The 16,015-nt window shown below is 56.9% G+C and overlaps 2 protein-coding genes across 3 annotated transcripts; one reads left to right on the forward strand and one right to left on the reverse strand.

Annotated features, from left to right (window-relative positions):
* The first annotated feature begins 293 nt into the window (after window positions 1-293).
* On the forward strand, window positions 294-5,618 carry LOC129635203 (probable threonine protease PRSS50). Its single transcript, XM_055557941.1, has 6 exons — window positions 294-445; window positions 522-716; window positions 2,020-2,182; window positions 3,157-3,440; window positions 4,629-4,795; window positions 5,271-5,618. The coding sequence occupies exons 1-6, from the start codon at window positions 328-330 to the stop codon at window positions 5,499-5,501; spliced, it is 1,158 nt and encodes a 385-aa protein (XP_055413916.1). The 5' UTR covers window positions 294-327; the 3' UTR covers window positions 5,502-5,618.
* A 2,389-nt stretch (window positions 5,619-8,007) lies between these two features.
* TMIE (transmembrane inner ear) lies at window positions 8,008-15,491 on the reverse strand. 2 transcript variants are annotated; one of them, XM_055558727.1, is made up of 4 exons: window positions 15,396-15,491; window positions 12,075-12,192; window positions 8,415-8,564; window positions 8,008-8,111 (listed from the first exon to the last, which is right to left on the reverse strand). In XM_055558727.1, the coding sequence occupies exons 1-4, from the start codon at window positions 15,489-15,491 to the stop codon at window positions 8,008-8,010; spliced, it is 468 nt and encodes a 155-aa protein (XP_055414702.1). The 2 variants fall into 2 exon arrangements, with proteins under 2 accessions (XP_055414702.1, XP_055414703.1); XM_055558728.1 differs by having other exon boundaries at window positions 8,008-8,109; window positions 8,407-8,564.
* Window positions 15,492-16,015: the final 524 nt, after the last annotated feature.

Genomic DNA, 16,015 nt, shown 5'->3' on the forward strand with positions numbered 1-16,015 from the left:
AGGAGGTGCAGAAACTGGCCGAGGTGAGGTTAAGGGACTCCAGGAAACTGCTGGGCCAGACCTCCTGGGAATGACGTGCTCCCAGGAGGGCAGAGGCGTGGCCAGAAGCCAGGCAGTCCTGAGCCACCTGCAAGCCAGAGGGTGACTGGGACACCAGAAGCACCATGGCAGGGGGCCACTGGGGGGCGCCCGCGAGGCCGCGGATGCCCGCGCCCACCACACCACAGAAAGCCGTCGCCGGCCGCCAATGGGGGGCGCCTTCGTGGGGCGGGTCCCGGGAGCGCTGTAGCGAGAAGAGCGCCGCGGCGCAGTCGCTGTTTCCCGCAGATGGAGTTCTGGTGTGAGCCGCCGGCCAGCAGGCGCGGCCCCCCACGCCCTGGGACGTCCACCCTGGCCCTGGCCCTTGCCTCCGCCGGGCTCCTGCTGCTGCTGCTGCGGCCCCTGGGTAAGGCCCGCCCCCGCCCATCCCCCGACCCCCTCAGATCTGGCCTCCACTTCTGATTCTCTGCCTCCTTCCACAGGTTGCTTGGGCGCTGGCGACAGCCTGGGGGCACTGTCCACGGATGTCCCCGCAGACCCTGATGCTCCATGTGCCCCCAGTGCCACCTGTCCCTCGGGCAGACGTCGCTTCCCCCGGCAGGTCACTGGTGGTAGCCCGCCGCCCAGTATCTCGCAGTACGCTACTTCTAAAGCCTCCCACAGCGAGTTCCTTCCCCGTGAGTACTGTGACCTCCATGCGGGAGGAGGTGCCCAAGCAGCCTCGAGCACCTTAAGGGACAAAGGAAGAAGGGGCAGGGAGAGAGAGGAGACCTTCCTTTCACTAGTGCTTACTGAGCACCTATTGGTGGAACCTCCCATGCTGCTGAGGTAGGAGGCAAGGAAGGTCGGGGGAGCCTGGGGCATGCTGTACATCCTGCCTTCCTGAATGGCCGGTAGGGACAGCATCTCTCCATCGGACCCAGGCCCTGATCCAAGCTCCCAGCCAAGGCCTCTGGGGGTCTCTAGCACCGCTTTCAGGGAGCCTTCCCTTGTGTGTTTGGGGGCACATCCATAAGTGTTCTCTCTAGCAGTGCCTTCCAAGCTGGTTGAAGTAAGTCCCACATAAGGAATACTTCTTATCCTGGAACTCATTGCTCAGAATTTAAGTGTCATGGGAAGTCTCACACTGAGGACCCCGCAGCACTCCGCGGTGCATGCTGCCGTTCCCTCTCTTGTGTTAGCCTTTACAGCTGCGGGTGATGGCCTACTTACATTGATCTCACGATCTACTAGTCCATTTGGAACACCTAGGAGTGGGTCTGCTGTGGTGTTGGATACGTGCCTCTTCAGTTGAAAGAATTTTTCCATAAAAGCTTTTCCAAAGTGGCTGTACCCGTTGACCTTCCCTCGAGCAGTGAGTGAGCAGTCTGGGGCTGTGATCCTCACCAACTCCTAGTATCCGGGACATTTAGTTTTGCCTGGCAGGTGATGGTGAGCAGAACGTCACTGTGATTTAAGTCCATGCTCCCCTGAGAACTAATGGGGCTGAAGAGCTGCATTCATTGCTGTTGGGGTTTCATCCTCAGATGTGTGTGCGTTCATGCACAGTGCTCATTTTTCTTTTAGGTCATCTGCTTTTCTCTCACTGAATCACAGGAGGAGGGTCCTAGAGAAGGAGGAAAGGGTCTTTTTGGTTGAAGTAGGGGAACCAGATGGAAACACAGATGAATTTGTGAAGGGCCTAGCCTAGCCAGAGCTGAGGCATGCTTGACTAGGACAAAGGAGCCAGTGATGCCCAGACTGGTCAGCCCTGGGACCTGACATGAGGGATGCCTGGGGGGTGCTGAGGCCCTTCTAAGTCTGGAGACCCCAATCCTCATGTGAACAACACCATTATTTGATGACCAATGAAGAAGGAGAATCGTTAGATGGGTGCAGGCCAGCTAGAGTGGTGGGAGCTGAGGCTGAGGAAAGGGAGAGCTGTGAGATGCAGCTGGAAAGGTCCACTCCTTATCAAGCTCCTTGTACTTCCCTCCTCAGCCTGCGGCTTCTCCTATGAACGGGACCCCACCCTCAGGGATCCGGAGTCCATGGCTCGGCGGTGGCCGTGGATGGTCAGTGTGCGGGCCAATGGCACACACATCTGTGCAGGAACCCTCATTGCCTCCGAGTGGGTGCTGACTGCAGCCCACTGCATGACCGAGTGAGTCGGGGCCTAGACAGACGGGTGGAAAGTCATATGGAGCCACCAGGGCCTCAGTCATTCTGCCAGCTGGCCCATCAGTGGCAGAACCCCATAATTCCAGCCTCACTCCAGCTCCTAGCAGGGTGGAGCTGAGTCCTGTAGATTCCTTCCTAGGAACTGGAGGCTTGCTCCCCTCATCTGATCCCCTAGTCCTGTGTAGTCGTTCCACAGATAGGAAACGAAGACTTGCAAAGCACTGTCCAGGTCTCCTTCCTCCTGTGCACAGAAAGAAGATTCTAATTCTTCTGTTCCATACCCTTTGTTTCACTTATTCCTTCCTTCATTCAACCAGTAGCCTTGACAGTCTTTTAAGCCAGGCCCTGGCCTGGGCACTGGTAGCAGAAGAGGGCTGCAGCAGTCCTGTCAGGTTGCTGGGGAAGACAGACAAAAATATAGATGCTCACAGTCTGGTCAGTGTGGGGACAAGAGAGCAGGCGTGCCTGTGTTCTGGAGCCAGGGGGCGACCCGAGGGTCACATCTGGCTATGAGGGCTGGCCAGAGGAGAAGTGATTTCCATGCCTAAGGGACACACTGAGAAAGAAAGCTAGAGGGAGGGTTGGATGATTGCACAAGACCTCTGTCACTTCTGGGACCCAGCATGGGTTACTGGATAGAGTCTAAAGTTTGGAACCAGAGAAAACTGGGTCCACATCCCAGCTCCACCACTTGCTAGCTGTGTAGCCTTGAGTCGGTTACTTGAGTCAGTTTCCCTCTCCATAAACTGAAGGGTTGTTGTCAGGACTGACCACACAGTGTCTGTGTGTGCAGGGCCCCATTCACACCTGCCCTGAGGAGTGGGCTTGGGGACTCTAAGCAGGTGGGTGGCTTGCCTGGATTTGCTCCGAGTACAACAGTGCAGTGGAGTTTAGGGGGGTGCAGGCTGGTGTGGGGTTCCTGGGACTAATGGAGGACTCCCCTTGCCCTTCCCCTAGGAGTGACGTTACCTATTCAGTACGGGCGGGGAGTCCGTGGATTGACCGGATAACGAAGACTTCCATCGACACCCTGGCAAAAGAGGTCATCGTGCACAGCCGTTACCGAGCCAGTCGGTACTGGTCCTGGGTTGGCCGGGCCAACGACATTGCCCTCCTCAACCTGGATCGGCCACTGCAGTACAGCAAGTATGTCTGGCCCATCTGCCTGCCTGGCTTGGACTATTCGGTGAAGGACTACTCGCTCTGCACTGTGACAGGCTGGGGACTCCCCAGGATTGATGGTGAGTCGGAACCTTCCTACCCCCAGCAGGGTGGATGGTGCGGGATAGAACCTGGGTGCAGGCCAGGGTCTACCATGGACAGGTATTTCTGAGACGCCTCCCCCAGGGAGCCTACCACCCCTCTCCTGTCAGACTCTTATCTCTTTTTCCCTTTGAGGGTTTCAGCAGTGAATGTATCTAGGGGACCCAGAATGCCCTTGAAACCTTCAGGCCCAGGTCAGGGTATGTAAACAGGCCATCCCTGAAGGCATAGTGGGCACAGAGTGATATCTTGCTGTCTGCACACAATCCTATGGCATCATGTTTTGAAGCAGAACAGGCAAGGCGAGAGGACAAGGGGTCTATGTCTGTAATAAGGTCCCCAGAAGAGCCATGCGTCTGGCTACGGGCAGTCTGCACCCAGAAGCTGGGAGTCACCGAGGGTTCCCCATGTCTCCCCCTACCTCAGCAGTGGCCCTCAATCCCTTATCATCCCAGTTTAGGAGCCCAATGAGCAGGAGTGTTGTCCCAGGGCCATCCAAGGGCCCATTTCCTTAGCCCAGGAATGTCCATCCTCTTCAGGGAACCCCTGCCCCTTTCCCACAAGAGAAGTGTTCTTCCCTGTGGTCTCATAGAGCCAGCATGCCTGAAAGCACCCAGGATCTCCAGCCCAGATGGGGTGGCTTTTTGTCATCCCTGCCATGACCTGTCTGGTGAATAGTTGGGAACGGCTGGAAGTCACCTGTCCCCTGGAAGCTCAGACTTAGGGACAGACACACACTTGTGAGACTGGGGAGGGGAATGAGGAGTTCCTGGAACCACAGAGGCAAGTCTGGGGAAGCTCAGGGGAGGAAGAGGCCTTTGAGGAAAGCTTGAAGAAAAGGCAGGATTTGGACCTCAGATACACTTGGTAGGCTTCAGGGATAGAATGAATGCAAAAGTCAAAATGCCGAGATCAGAATGGACTTGATGGATTGGACTCTGCCAGATGTGAGATCAGGCCCAGCAAAGCCAGATTTTGGGTAAACTGCTCCAGGGTCTCTATATTGAGGGGGCTTTTGGGAAGCGTCTGGAGTGGTAGGTGGGCTAATCCTGGAGAGATCTCCAGGGCTGCTGTGTGGCAAGGAACAAAGGGAGGATGGGCATGAGGCCAGTGGCTGTGGGCACGAGCTAAACAGCCAAGCCTGAATGGGGGCCCCTGTTCCACAGGTCAGTGGCCCCAATTTCGAACCATCCAGGAGAAGGAAGTCACCATCCTGAACAGCACAGAGTGTGACAGCCTCTACCGCAGGTTCTCCAAAATCCCCTCTCTGATTCAGATCATCAACTCCCAGATGATTTGTGCAAAGGACGTCGACAGGGAAAAATTCTGCTACGTGAGCATCTCTCGCCCTTGCTCATTTGCCTCTAAGGGCACCTGGCCAGAATTGGGGGAGGGGCACAGCAGAGGCAGGACATGTGGGGAGGAGAGAGGGGCCAGGGATGAGCAGGGGTAAGTGAGGAGGAAGATGAAGGAGGGGAAATTTGACAGGGAATGGAGATTGAGGGGAATGAGATGAGAGTTGGGGAGAGAGAGATGGGGAGTGGAGATGGAGGTTGGAGATGAAGGAGGATGGGAAGGGTGGGAAGATGGAAGGTGGATGTTAAAGAGATGGGGGATGGAGAGAGATGGAAGGTGGAGCCTTTTGAGGAAGGTCTCCTGGGTCAGGACTTCGAAGGTACCTCTCAGCTATAAGACACTTGGAGGCTGCGCAGAAGGTTTGGTGAGGGCACCCTGCTTGTTCCTGAGCTGGATCAAGTCTCCTTTGGACCACATGTGGCCTCCCTTTTGTTCCCCACCCCTCCCTGCAGGAGATAAGTGGTGAGCCCTTGGCCTGTCCTGTGCAGAACATATGGCACCTGGTGGGAGTGGTGAGCTGGGGCCCAGGCTGCAAGAAGAGCGAGGCTCCGCCTATCTACGTCCACATCTCCTCCTACCAACAGTGGATCTGGGACCGCATCAGCGGGCAGACTCTGCCAGCCCCATCCCGGGCCCTGCTCCTGGCACTCCTGATGCTCCTCAGCTTCCTTGCTGCCCTCTGATGCTCTGCTGTCCCTGGGTCTGCCCTCTCTTGCCCAGGCCCCTCCTCACCCTCTTGTCTAGAATGCTGCAGGCACAGTTCTCAGCCCTCACAGGCAGGGGAGAGATTCGATGTTCAATTAAATGGTTCTCTTCCCCATGCCTCCTCCTTCCTGGGCCTGCTGCAGTGGGAGATGAGAGAACAGGGAAGGGGTGGGATGTGTGGCTCCCGGCAGTTGATACTGCAAAGTGCAGAGCCCCAGCTCCATCCGCAGGCTCGGGGTGGCTCCCGCAGAAGGTGGAGGGAATGTGTGGGGATGATACTAGGGTCAGATGATTCAGGGCCTAGAATGTACTGCCCAGGCTCATTCTGGGGCTGCCAGGACCCAGTGTGAGGCTGGGCCTAAGGTTGCAGCTCTGGGCCGCGGAGGTGAGTGTGTTCTCCTTGACTTTGACCCATCTTCTGGCCTGTGGCTGGAACATACTCTGTCATTGCCCTGAAGCACTGTAGTTAACTTTGACCTTCCAACCCTGTCCCCTGCCTGGACTTGGGGCAGATACCCGCTCGGATCAGACATTATCCCCATGATTAGCAGATATGCCTGTTCTTAAATGGCTAGTGGAGACCCAAGTCAGAGGTCAGGGAGGCAGCTGGTAGGGGAGATGTGGCCCGGGCCTGGACTTACCCCAGGCATTGCCAGCTGCTTCTCTGACTTCTAGTGGCCCCCGCTTCCCTGGGCCTCTGCTGCGAAGCCAACAGAAGGGTTCTGGCTTGTATCAGTAGAATGGTCTTTGCCAAAACCATATGTATGAGACGCCTACAGGCTGGACCTCTGGGCAGAGCCAGGGTTTCCACATGGTGACCCAGTGAGTACTCAGCTTGCACAGCAGGGCTTTCTGTAATCTCTGCCCCACCCCCCGCTGTGGCTCTAAGACCCCGTGCTCCTTCCCCCATGTCAGCCTGGTTCCCTTGCCTCGTGTAATAATGATTTGGGTCCAGGCTGGAATCCAGGCTTGACTCCTCTGTGTCTCAAGCACCCATCTATTGACACCAGGAAGTGGAGCAGAGGCAAGCACAGAACAGGCAGCTTCCTTCTTGGTCCTGATGCCCTGCCTCAGAGCTGAGCCCCACTGGCCACAGCTGACCCTCTGCCCCTTGGCCCACCACCTCTTCCTCCAGCTCATCTGAATTCAGAATGGGAAAAAAGTCAGGAAATGGAACGACAGCCTGGCCTTCACTGCCTATCACTGATCACTGTATCGCCCTCCACATAAATGCTCCAGGGACGGGGTACCTGAGCAGTCATCTCAGGTCGCTCGGGTATGAGAAGGCACTCAGCTTTATTTACAAATCTCTGCAGGCTGCAGAGGCAGCGTGAGCTTTGCCAGCAGCTCTCCCCAGCTTGGAAACCTCCAGTATCTCCTAAGTCTCCAGCCCCAGGTCTGAGTTCTTCAGGCGATGTTTGCAGCCATCTAGATACCCCTCTCTGCATGTCCCCTCCCCAGGGATCCAGTCCACAGGTCAAGTTTGAGCCTTCACCTTCTGGTCAGCAGTGCTGTTTCAGGAATCGTGGTTGAGAGCAGACGAGGAAGCCGTGCTCTTATACTCAGCAGGTGGAAGGTTGGCTGCTACCTCCATCTCTAATTGCCCCCTTTGGTGGTCTCCTGGGGCCCTCCCACCACAGCTAAGCTTAGAAAGGGCCCCAGAACAGCCTCAAGTCCCCATTGGGTTATCAAATATTCCCTGGATTCCCAAGTTGGGTCCCAGGTGCCAGCTGTCTTCTCTTCTCTCTCTGGTCCACTGGCCTCAGCCTTTTGCACCCCTGGAGCCCCCAGTCCTGAGCCCTTGGGCCTCAATGCTAGGCCCTCCAGCAGCCTCAGCTACATCACAGTAAGTAAGACAAGTACGTCCACTGCCTGGAGCTTGGTATCTGCTGGTCTGGGGGTTCTGCCTCTGGTCCTTCTCTGCTTGCTGCTCTGGGCCAGAACCCATGCCAGACTTGGGGCAGCCCCTCACCAGCACGGCTGCTATCCAGCCAAGTCCGAGAGCCTCCTGCTGCCCCTGCTTCCTCCAGTGACCCTCTCCCTCCTGTGGGCAGCCTGGTGTGGCCTCACATTGGCCCATCAAGGCCGGCCATCCCCTTCCAGAAGAAAACCCACATCCCGTCATGCCTTAGCCACAGCTGTTCCTGGCAGAAGAGGAGACAGAGGCATGTCTGGGTGGGTAGAGGCCACTTTGCATCTATAGAGGGACAGGGTCTACAGACCACCTCTGCTGAGCCCCATGTGGATGGGGTGAAGGGAGCTGGCGTCCAGGCCAGGAGGTGGCACACCGGGTACAGTTTTGCCCTTGCTCCTGTAGGCTCTAGGACAGGGTCCTGGCCCCTGCAACTCCCTCTCTACAGGGCGAGGGCTCTCTGCAACCTCCTGGGTCCATGTGTGAGCTTGGAGTCTAAGATGTCTGGACTCTGGCAGGACCATGAGCCCCAGGGCTGGCCAGCCCCAGCCGCCACCTCCAGAAAGCTCTCCTCATTTCTCTCCTTTCTTCTTCTTGGCCTCATTCTTCTCATCCTCCTCTACCTTGATGGCCACTGTATCCACACTGTCCTTCTTCTTCTTCTTCTTCTTCTCCTCTGTGGAATAGAAGGAAAAGGGTTCAACGGGAGTGAAACAGTGTCCTAGGACCCACACCAGAGCCTCCCAGTCCCACCCTTCATTCCTTTTTCCTTCCAAACCACTTCTACCTGCAAAATAGCTTCATGTTTTCCCTGCCTCACTCTGACCCATTTCTTTGCTCTGATCTCCAGAAACAGGGATGAGTCCCCTCCCTGAACCAGGTGAAGGGGAGGAACAGGGCATTCTGGGTGGAAGGATCAAGGAAATGGCCAGTCTGGCAGGGTTGGGGGTTGGCGGGACTGGGGGCCAGGCCTGCTCACCTCCAGGGATTTCTGTGAGCTCGTTGAGGGGCGGCACAGTCTCCAGTTTGTCTGTGTACATCTTGGCTGCCTTTCGCTGCAGATACCGGGCTTCAATCTCCTTCCGGGTTCGTGGCACGCGACAGTTGAAGACACAGCAAAGAGTGATAACTACAGGGAGGACAGAGCAGGCTTGGCAAGGGCCAGAGCTCAGACACCCCAGGAATGGCACCCGAATTCCAGTCCTGTCTCCATCTGTCTATGTGTGTCTCACCCAAGAGTCTCTTTCAGGAGGTTCCACATTTTGACAAAACCCCTGTGGGCTCTGAGATTTTCAAAATATCTTTCCTGAGCAGGGCTGGCTTTAGGTAGTAGGCCTATTCTCAGAAAGGCCTTGTGCTTGGTGTAATACTCTGCTGTCACTTTCTTGAAATTCTTAATAATCTTTGGACAGGGATCTCATATTTTCATTTTTCACTGGTCCCATATATTATGTCAGTGATCCTGGCTTGTTGGGCGGGGGCGAGGGGGGGTCTCTCTAACTAGATTGAGAGGTCCTGGAGGGTAAGAAGTAGGCTACACCATGACTCAAGCTACAGCCTCCTGGAGGGTGTCCTGTACTTGCAGCCCAGGCCGCTGGGCTCCTGGTTCATCCTAGGTTTTCCTCCCCAGGCTCTTGAGAGGACCTCAGACCCCAGAGGACAGGCTGCATCCTCCTCAACCTCCCTGAGGACAAGCCAGGGCTCCTCCTGGCTGTGAGAGCCTGCAGGAGGACACAGACCTTGCCCTGGGGCGTTCACCTCAGACAGAGTTATTCCAGGAGTGGTTTTCTGGCTCAGGGCGGCTGTGCCCACGCAAGCTGGGCCAAGGCATGGAGCTGGCCTGTCCAGGACGGGCAGGGCAGGGCTGCCAGGACCTGGCTGGACTGAGTTTATTTTTCTAAGGCCCCCAGTCTGACCACCTTGGCCCCAGCCTCAGGGGGAGGGGACAGAGCTGCTTCCTATTATAAATCAGATGACCAGACATAACTTCCTGGCAGACTCCTAGAGGCAGGAGGGCCAGGCAGGACAGGCCAGGCCTCTTTTTGGGGAAGATAGATCAGACCTATGTGGCCTGGGCAGGAGCACCCTTTGGGGTCATCTTGTGCAACCTCGTCAGCCAGTATTATGGCCCCATTGAGTCTTCCCCAGACTCACAGAATGAAAAAGAAAATGAATGAGATGGTTTCAAAGCTTTTGCGACTCGGACAGGACTCCTGAATGAATGGACAGGGTGTCAGTAGCATCCAGGAACATACAGTGGGGGACAGTCGTGTGAGGGCCCTAATAGTAGGTCTGACTGAGCACTGCTGCCCAGGGATGGACCCAGTAGGCCCTTCTTACCCACAGACCTGGCCTCTGGTCACCTCCAGACTCCTGTATGCCAGAGGTCCAGGGTTGGTCCCCCACCCCCACCCTACTAGCTTGAACCACCTCTTCTAGTTACCCCATCAGGTACCTTCTCAGGACCATGCCTGGGCTCTCAGTAAAGGCTGGTCCCAGTCCCTCAGAGCAGGATGGAGGCCCTGCCCCTCACTCCGGACCTGTCCCACCCAGCCTGGCCTGCTTACTTCTCTTCAAAGTAGAGAAACAAAGTTTCTTAGATGGAGTTCCAAGCCCAGGAAGAGGCTGGGGATAGGAGTCCCCAGGCTGGCAGGGAACTAAAGAGGCAACCCATCCAACTCCATCCTATCCACAAGGTTGTGGGGATGATGCTCCACTGACAGTTGTACTACCGAGGTCCAAGCAGACAGAGAAGTGGGAAAAATGTTTCCTCCCCAGGACCCAGGGTCTCCAACTCCCTAGAGCCCTGCATAGAAGGTAACAAGTGCTGACTTGTTACTCAGAGGCCTTTGGGACTATCCCTTACCTTTTTCAGGAAATAGGGTTAGAAATAGAAGTCAGTCTGTGTAGTTGAGGTCCAAGTGCCTCTTTGGGCCTGACACTGCAGCTTTCCTATGTGGCCCTAGGCACTTCCACCATCTTGGGCCCAGCAGAGCCCAGGAGAAACCATTGTGTGTCTTGAGGCCCCATGGTGCCCTCAACCCTGCTCCTCGGGGTGCCCCTGAGCTGCTCTTTGGACCTGTACCCTGGACTGCTCCTGTGGCCCCTACAGGCAGATTACCTCCCCTAAACCTGCTTCTTGGTACTGGGGGGTTGCTCCACTCTCTGAACACCTGGCTGGGGCTGCAGCCACATCTGTCTGTCCGTGGGGCCTCCACTCAGAAGCCTGACTGATATCAGCCTTGGCTAGAACAGAAGGCAGCCTCTTGCTCACCTCCTCCTCCCACCCTGTGAAAGTTGCTCAGTCGTGTCTGACTCTTTGCGACCCCATGGACTGTAGCCTGCGAGGCTCCTCTGTCCATGGAACTCTCCAGGCCAGGATACTGGAGTGGGTAGCCGTTCCCTTCTCCAGGGGATCTTCACAACCCAGGGATCAAACCCAGGTCTCTAGCATTGCAGGCGGATTCTTTACCGTCTGAGCCACCAGGGAAGCTCTCCCACTCTAGCTGTGAAGACAGTGGGGGTGAGGGGTGGGGTGGAAGGGCACTTCTGGTGCTAGGAGAAGCACATGCAAAATTGATGTCCTTGTCTCCCTTGGAGCCCCTACATCTGGGTGGGCCCTTGTGGTCAGCCCTGCCCTCTGGGGAACCTCATTCCAGGATAGCTCCTGCTAGAACTTAAATGCCCTTGTAGCCCCTGAGCCAGGGTGCACTCAGAAACCGTCTTAGAGGGGTTATCTGAGACCTGTGTGGAGGCCGTTTCCTCCCACGTCCACCCCCACTGTACCTCTCTCCGGAATGCCTTGCTAGCTGCCTGACACAAACTGTCACCCATCCTATCCGGCTACAGCTTAGAGGACCCCTCCTCCACGAAGCCTTTACTAGGGGAGTGTGTTCTTTCCTTTTACTGCCTGCGCCCCCCTCCTCCCTATGGTCTGTGGGAACCTCTTTGTACCCTGGTGGCCTCTCCCATCCATTTGGCATTTCTCAGCCCCACTTTTCTCAACTCCAGACCCCAACTCTGGAAGGACAACTGAGAGGAGCATCCCAAACTGGCTTCTGTTGCAACTTCGCATAAAGCAACTCCCAGATCCAAGACAGGAAGGGCGAGGGTGGGGGTCTCCTGTTTTTAACTGAGGTGGGTGTGAATCATTCCAAAGAAATGGTATTTGACAATGCTGGGTTTGCAGCCTGGGAGACGCATCTGCTGGGCGTCTGGGGAGCTCTGGTGCTGAGCTGCAGCCAAGGGTGGCCTTGTTGGGGCCCCTGGGTGTGGGTGTTTTAAGCTAGCCAAGCTGCAGGAAAAGCATGAGGAGGCCAGCGATAGGGAAAAATGACACGTCTTCGTCCTGGTTCAGTGGAGTCCCCTGTAATTACCATAATTGCCATGTGGCTGCATCCCCCGTCGGGCAGAATACTTCAGGTCACCACCAGCCTGTCAGCCCTCCACAGGGACTTTGTGTGGATTAGGAGGTGCCAGAAACCACAGAGGGCCTCCTGTGGGCGCCGGGCCCGCTTGCACTGCCCGGAATTGCTGCTCTGAGCCTCTGGGGGGTGGTGCTAGGGGGTAATGGGGTGCTGTGCTCACACTATGGTGTGGCAGTGGCAGGGGGTAGTAGAGGAGGGCAGCTGCTACTTACTGATGGACAACACGAAAAGCGAGAAGATGCCCACCACGTGCCACAGACGCATGTCCCAGAACACCACTGTCTCCTTGGTCAGCGGGGGCGGCTTGGGCTTGGGCGGGGCTGTGCTGGGCTGTGGGTCGGGAGAGAGCAGAGTGAGACAGGCAGAAGCCAGGGGCTGGGACTGGACTGAGAGAGGCCCAGGTCTCAGCGAGGACTCACTAAGTCTGAATCTCCCAGGATCAAGGGTCTTAGACATTCATAACCAATGCCTTAGACCTTGGGACGTTCCAGCCTTAGAGCAAGAGAAGAGGGCAGAACCCAGAACCATGGAGCTGGGAACTTGGGAGTGTGAGGGTAGTTAGTGCTTGGGGAAACCGAACCCAAGGGGCAAATGTGGATGGTTTGTTTCAGTCAGGTTCAAGGCCCTTTCTCTCCTCCTGCTCCAGGCCTGGGCCCCACACAGGCAGATGGGGTCTCAGGACCAAGGCCAGAGACAATGTGAGTCCTGTACTGCCCCGCAGTATTTTTTCCTCATGGCCCCCTGGTGTGGGTTAGGGTGTGGAACAGCACTCAGGGCTTCATGACTCTCTTACTTGACCAGGATCCCCACCAGGTGGCTTCAGCAGTTGCCTGTCGTACCTGAGTCACCTCCTCTGACCAGAAAGCTAGGCCAGAATCCTCACCAAAAAAAAAAAAAAAAAAAAAAAAAAAAAAAGGGACTAATTTGTCTGAAGTGCAGTAGCGACACCTGGAGGCCAAAAGTTGTAAGCACGGCTGGAGCGATCATGAGCACTGCGCGCCACTTCCCAGCTTCCCAGTGCCACACCTCCCTGTCCTGGGGTTCTGAGGAAGGAGATAGAGTCATATCCCTCTCAGCCCCCCAGGTCAGGGACACGGCCCTGCTCTGGAGGGTAGCAGCGAGACCTGTCCCTGACCTGGGAGGCTGAGAGGGATATGACCCTATCTCTGTCATGGAGCTTGGCTGAGGGGTATGGAGGGGTACTTGGAGGGAGAGGGGACCCCCCTGGGGCATCAGTGCAACGCCTTGCCCCTCGATTAGCCAAAGAAGGACAGGCAAGAGGAGTTTCTTCCAGCTCTCTGGAAAGGAAAGGCAACCCATAGCTCAACCGTCTGTCCAGTCTTTCCCCAGGTCCGTAAGCCTGGATGGAGCACCTACCAAAAGCCAGGTACGTCTTCACCTTATAGACGCCACCCCTCAGCCTGTGCTGGGGACACATGGAGAGGACCAGCAGCCTGTCCCAGGTAACCAAGGAGGTCTAAGTGCCCAGGACTGGTACATGATTCCCAGCTCTCTCCTCTTAACCAAGGTGAACTGGGGTAGGAGCCTTCTTTCCTTTAGTCCTCAGTTTCTCCATCTGTAACTTGAGTGGAATGGTTCCAGGGGTCTCTGAGAGGCTTCCTACACAACCTGAGTGGTAAAATGGACAAGGAGACACCCTTCCTCAGCATCATCCCAGGGGCCTGGACCCATCTGTGGGGTCAGACACGTTTACGTGGGGTCTGGCACATGTGTGTGGGGTTGGGGCTGGGCACTGTGGGTACAGGGCACATGTGGCTGGAGTACACGTGCCTGTGGCTGGGCACACATCTGTAGCGTCAGGGCTGAGGTCTGGGCAGTGGCAGGGTTCCATGGTTCTGAGGATCAGTGTGTTGACCCAGCTGGTTGTAAGACTGGGAGATTCTGGGGGCCATGGTAAAGATCTCAGACTCAGAGCTTGGGCAGCCAGGGGCTCACTTCTGACACATTCTAGACACACTGATAGGGCCTTGGGTAGGGGGAAGCAGGTAATAGTCGGGCATCTGTTTGTGGTGGACATTGCTGGGAGTCTGAACTCTGAAGCTTGGGGGCCTGGTCTCCATCAGGACTTCACAGGCTAATTGGAGGGTGATGCCTGTGGGTAGGGTGGGTGGTACCATGGACCCCAGCCCCACTTATCTTTCTGGCACTTCCTTGGATCGCCTGGGCTCAGCCAGGCCCTTGTTCAGGCTGTAGGCGGATGGTAGACAGAAGGACTCAAAATGCAATTTCCCTTGATGAAGTGGGAGAAGACGTTTTCCTGGGGACTGAGGGAAGAGTCCTTGACTCAGATCTGAGTCGACCCCCTCTGTCAGGCTTCTCCTACACCCAGACCAGCTCAGTTTCTGCACCTGAGGCCTCAGGACAACTGGTGGGGGCCTAAGTGCACTCCATGGGGCTCAAGCCAGCCCGACTCCCCTTACAGAGACACCAGAGCTGACATCTGACTCCAGCGCAGCCTTCTGATCACACCCCCTGGTCAGCAGCAGGCACAGACTAGCATGGGGGTACAGGGCTCTGTCCCCATATACCTCAGACCCACTAGTTCAGGGGTGTGTCCCCTCAAACCCCAAAGATGAGGCCCTGTCCTCCCTCTCCCATCCTGTTGCCCAGCACCTGCCTCTTGCGGGTTCTCCGCGGTCCTTGACTATCTCGTGCACTTCTGCTCTCTCCACTCTGCCCCTGTCTACACAGGTTCCTACCCCACTCTTCCCTGGCTCTACCTCTGGCCTTCTCCCTCTTGCTTGCTGCTCTAGAATCCTGGGTCTGGTCAGCCTCATCAGCTCCCCTTCCTGGCTCAGCAGGAATGGGGTACAGAGAGGCCAGCCAAGGGGGCTGCAGATGGCCCCCACCCTTCCCTTTCTGGCCAGTCTCTCAGCCATCCTTTTCACCTCGTCCTGGACTATCTCAGCAGCTCCTTCCAATTCTCCCGAGTGTGGGCCCTCTTCTAATTTATTCTCCTTCCAGTCCAGGACTCATCCTGATTCTCCTCTGCTCAGACACCTTTGCTAGCTCCCAGTTATCATCAGGACCAAGTAAGACCCTGAGTCCCTGGGCCCTGCCCTGCCTGCCCCTCCCTGCAGTGTGGAGTCAAACTCAACACATGGCTGCTCTGCGAAGGCTGTCCTCGTCCCCCTGCCTCCGCCCCCCACCTGCCCACCTCTGGACACCAAAGAGTAGAGTACAGGGGCTGAGTGTCCCCCATCAGACCGTCGCTGATGCCAGGCTGTATCTCCAATCAGATTGGGAAGTCCTAAGGTCAGGGTGAGTCTCCCCCATCAGAATAATGTTCCTGAGATCGGGGGCTGTGCCCGCCCATCAGAGCAAGGACACTAAGACTGGGGCTGAGTCTCCCTGCATCCTGGAAGCGCTTGGGATGGACTGTGTCTCCCCATTAAGTCAGGTCTCCTAGGGCAAAAGAAAAAGAAAAACCAGCTTCCCGTCAGAAAGGCACCGCCTGGCTCTGCCTGGACGGTGACAGCCACCCCGAACCCATCCGCGCCGGCCCACCTCACCTCCACCAGCTGCCCGGCGACCCCTGCGAGGCAAACCCCCAGGGCGGCGCCGCCCAGCCCCCAGAGGAGCCCCGCGCCTCGCCGCGGCCCCGCCATCTTCGCGCGCTCCGCGCTGCTCCGCCGCAGGTCGCAGGTCCGGGGAGCCGAGGGACGCCGGCCAGGCTGCCTTGGCCGGGTGACTGCCCCTTAGGCAGCCGGCGCTCGGCACTGGCGATCTGGTCGCAGGCAGGCTGCGAGTGAGCATCATTTATTCATCGTCGGTGTCCGGTTCCTGGGCTGCCAGCCCCTGCATCACTCCGGGAGGAGCGCCCGCCCCACTCCGGAGATCACACTCCAGACTCCCCATTCTCCGAATCCAACCAAGACCGACACTGGGCGGGAGTGGGTGGGAGGGGGGACAGGTTGGGGTCAGGTCCTTGGACAACAGGTTCCCCCCTTCCCTTCCCCACTCGGGCCTCAGTTTATTCATTTGGGACAAAGGGAGGGGCTGGAATCTGCTGATCTAGGAGGCCCTTCCCATTCTGACGTTCTGAATTTGAAAAACCGTACTGGACCCAGGTGGGGTGGGGGGTGGATGGCTTGACAGGCAGGTTGCTATGGTGACAGGCGCTCAGGGATGT

Source organism: Bubalus kerabau, chromosome 20 (assembly GCF_029407905.1).
Source record: "Bubalus kerabau isolate K-KA32 ecotype Philippines breed swamp buffalo chromosome 20, PCC_UOA_SB_1v2, whole genome shotgun sequence".
Classification (NCBI taxonomy): Eukaryota; Metazoa; Chordata; class Mammalia; order Artiodactyla; family Bovidae; genus Bubalus; species Bubalus kerabau.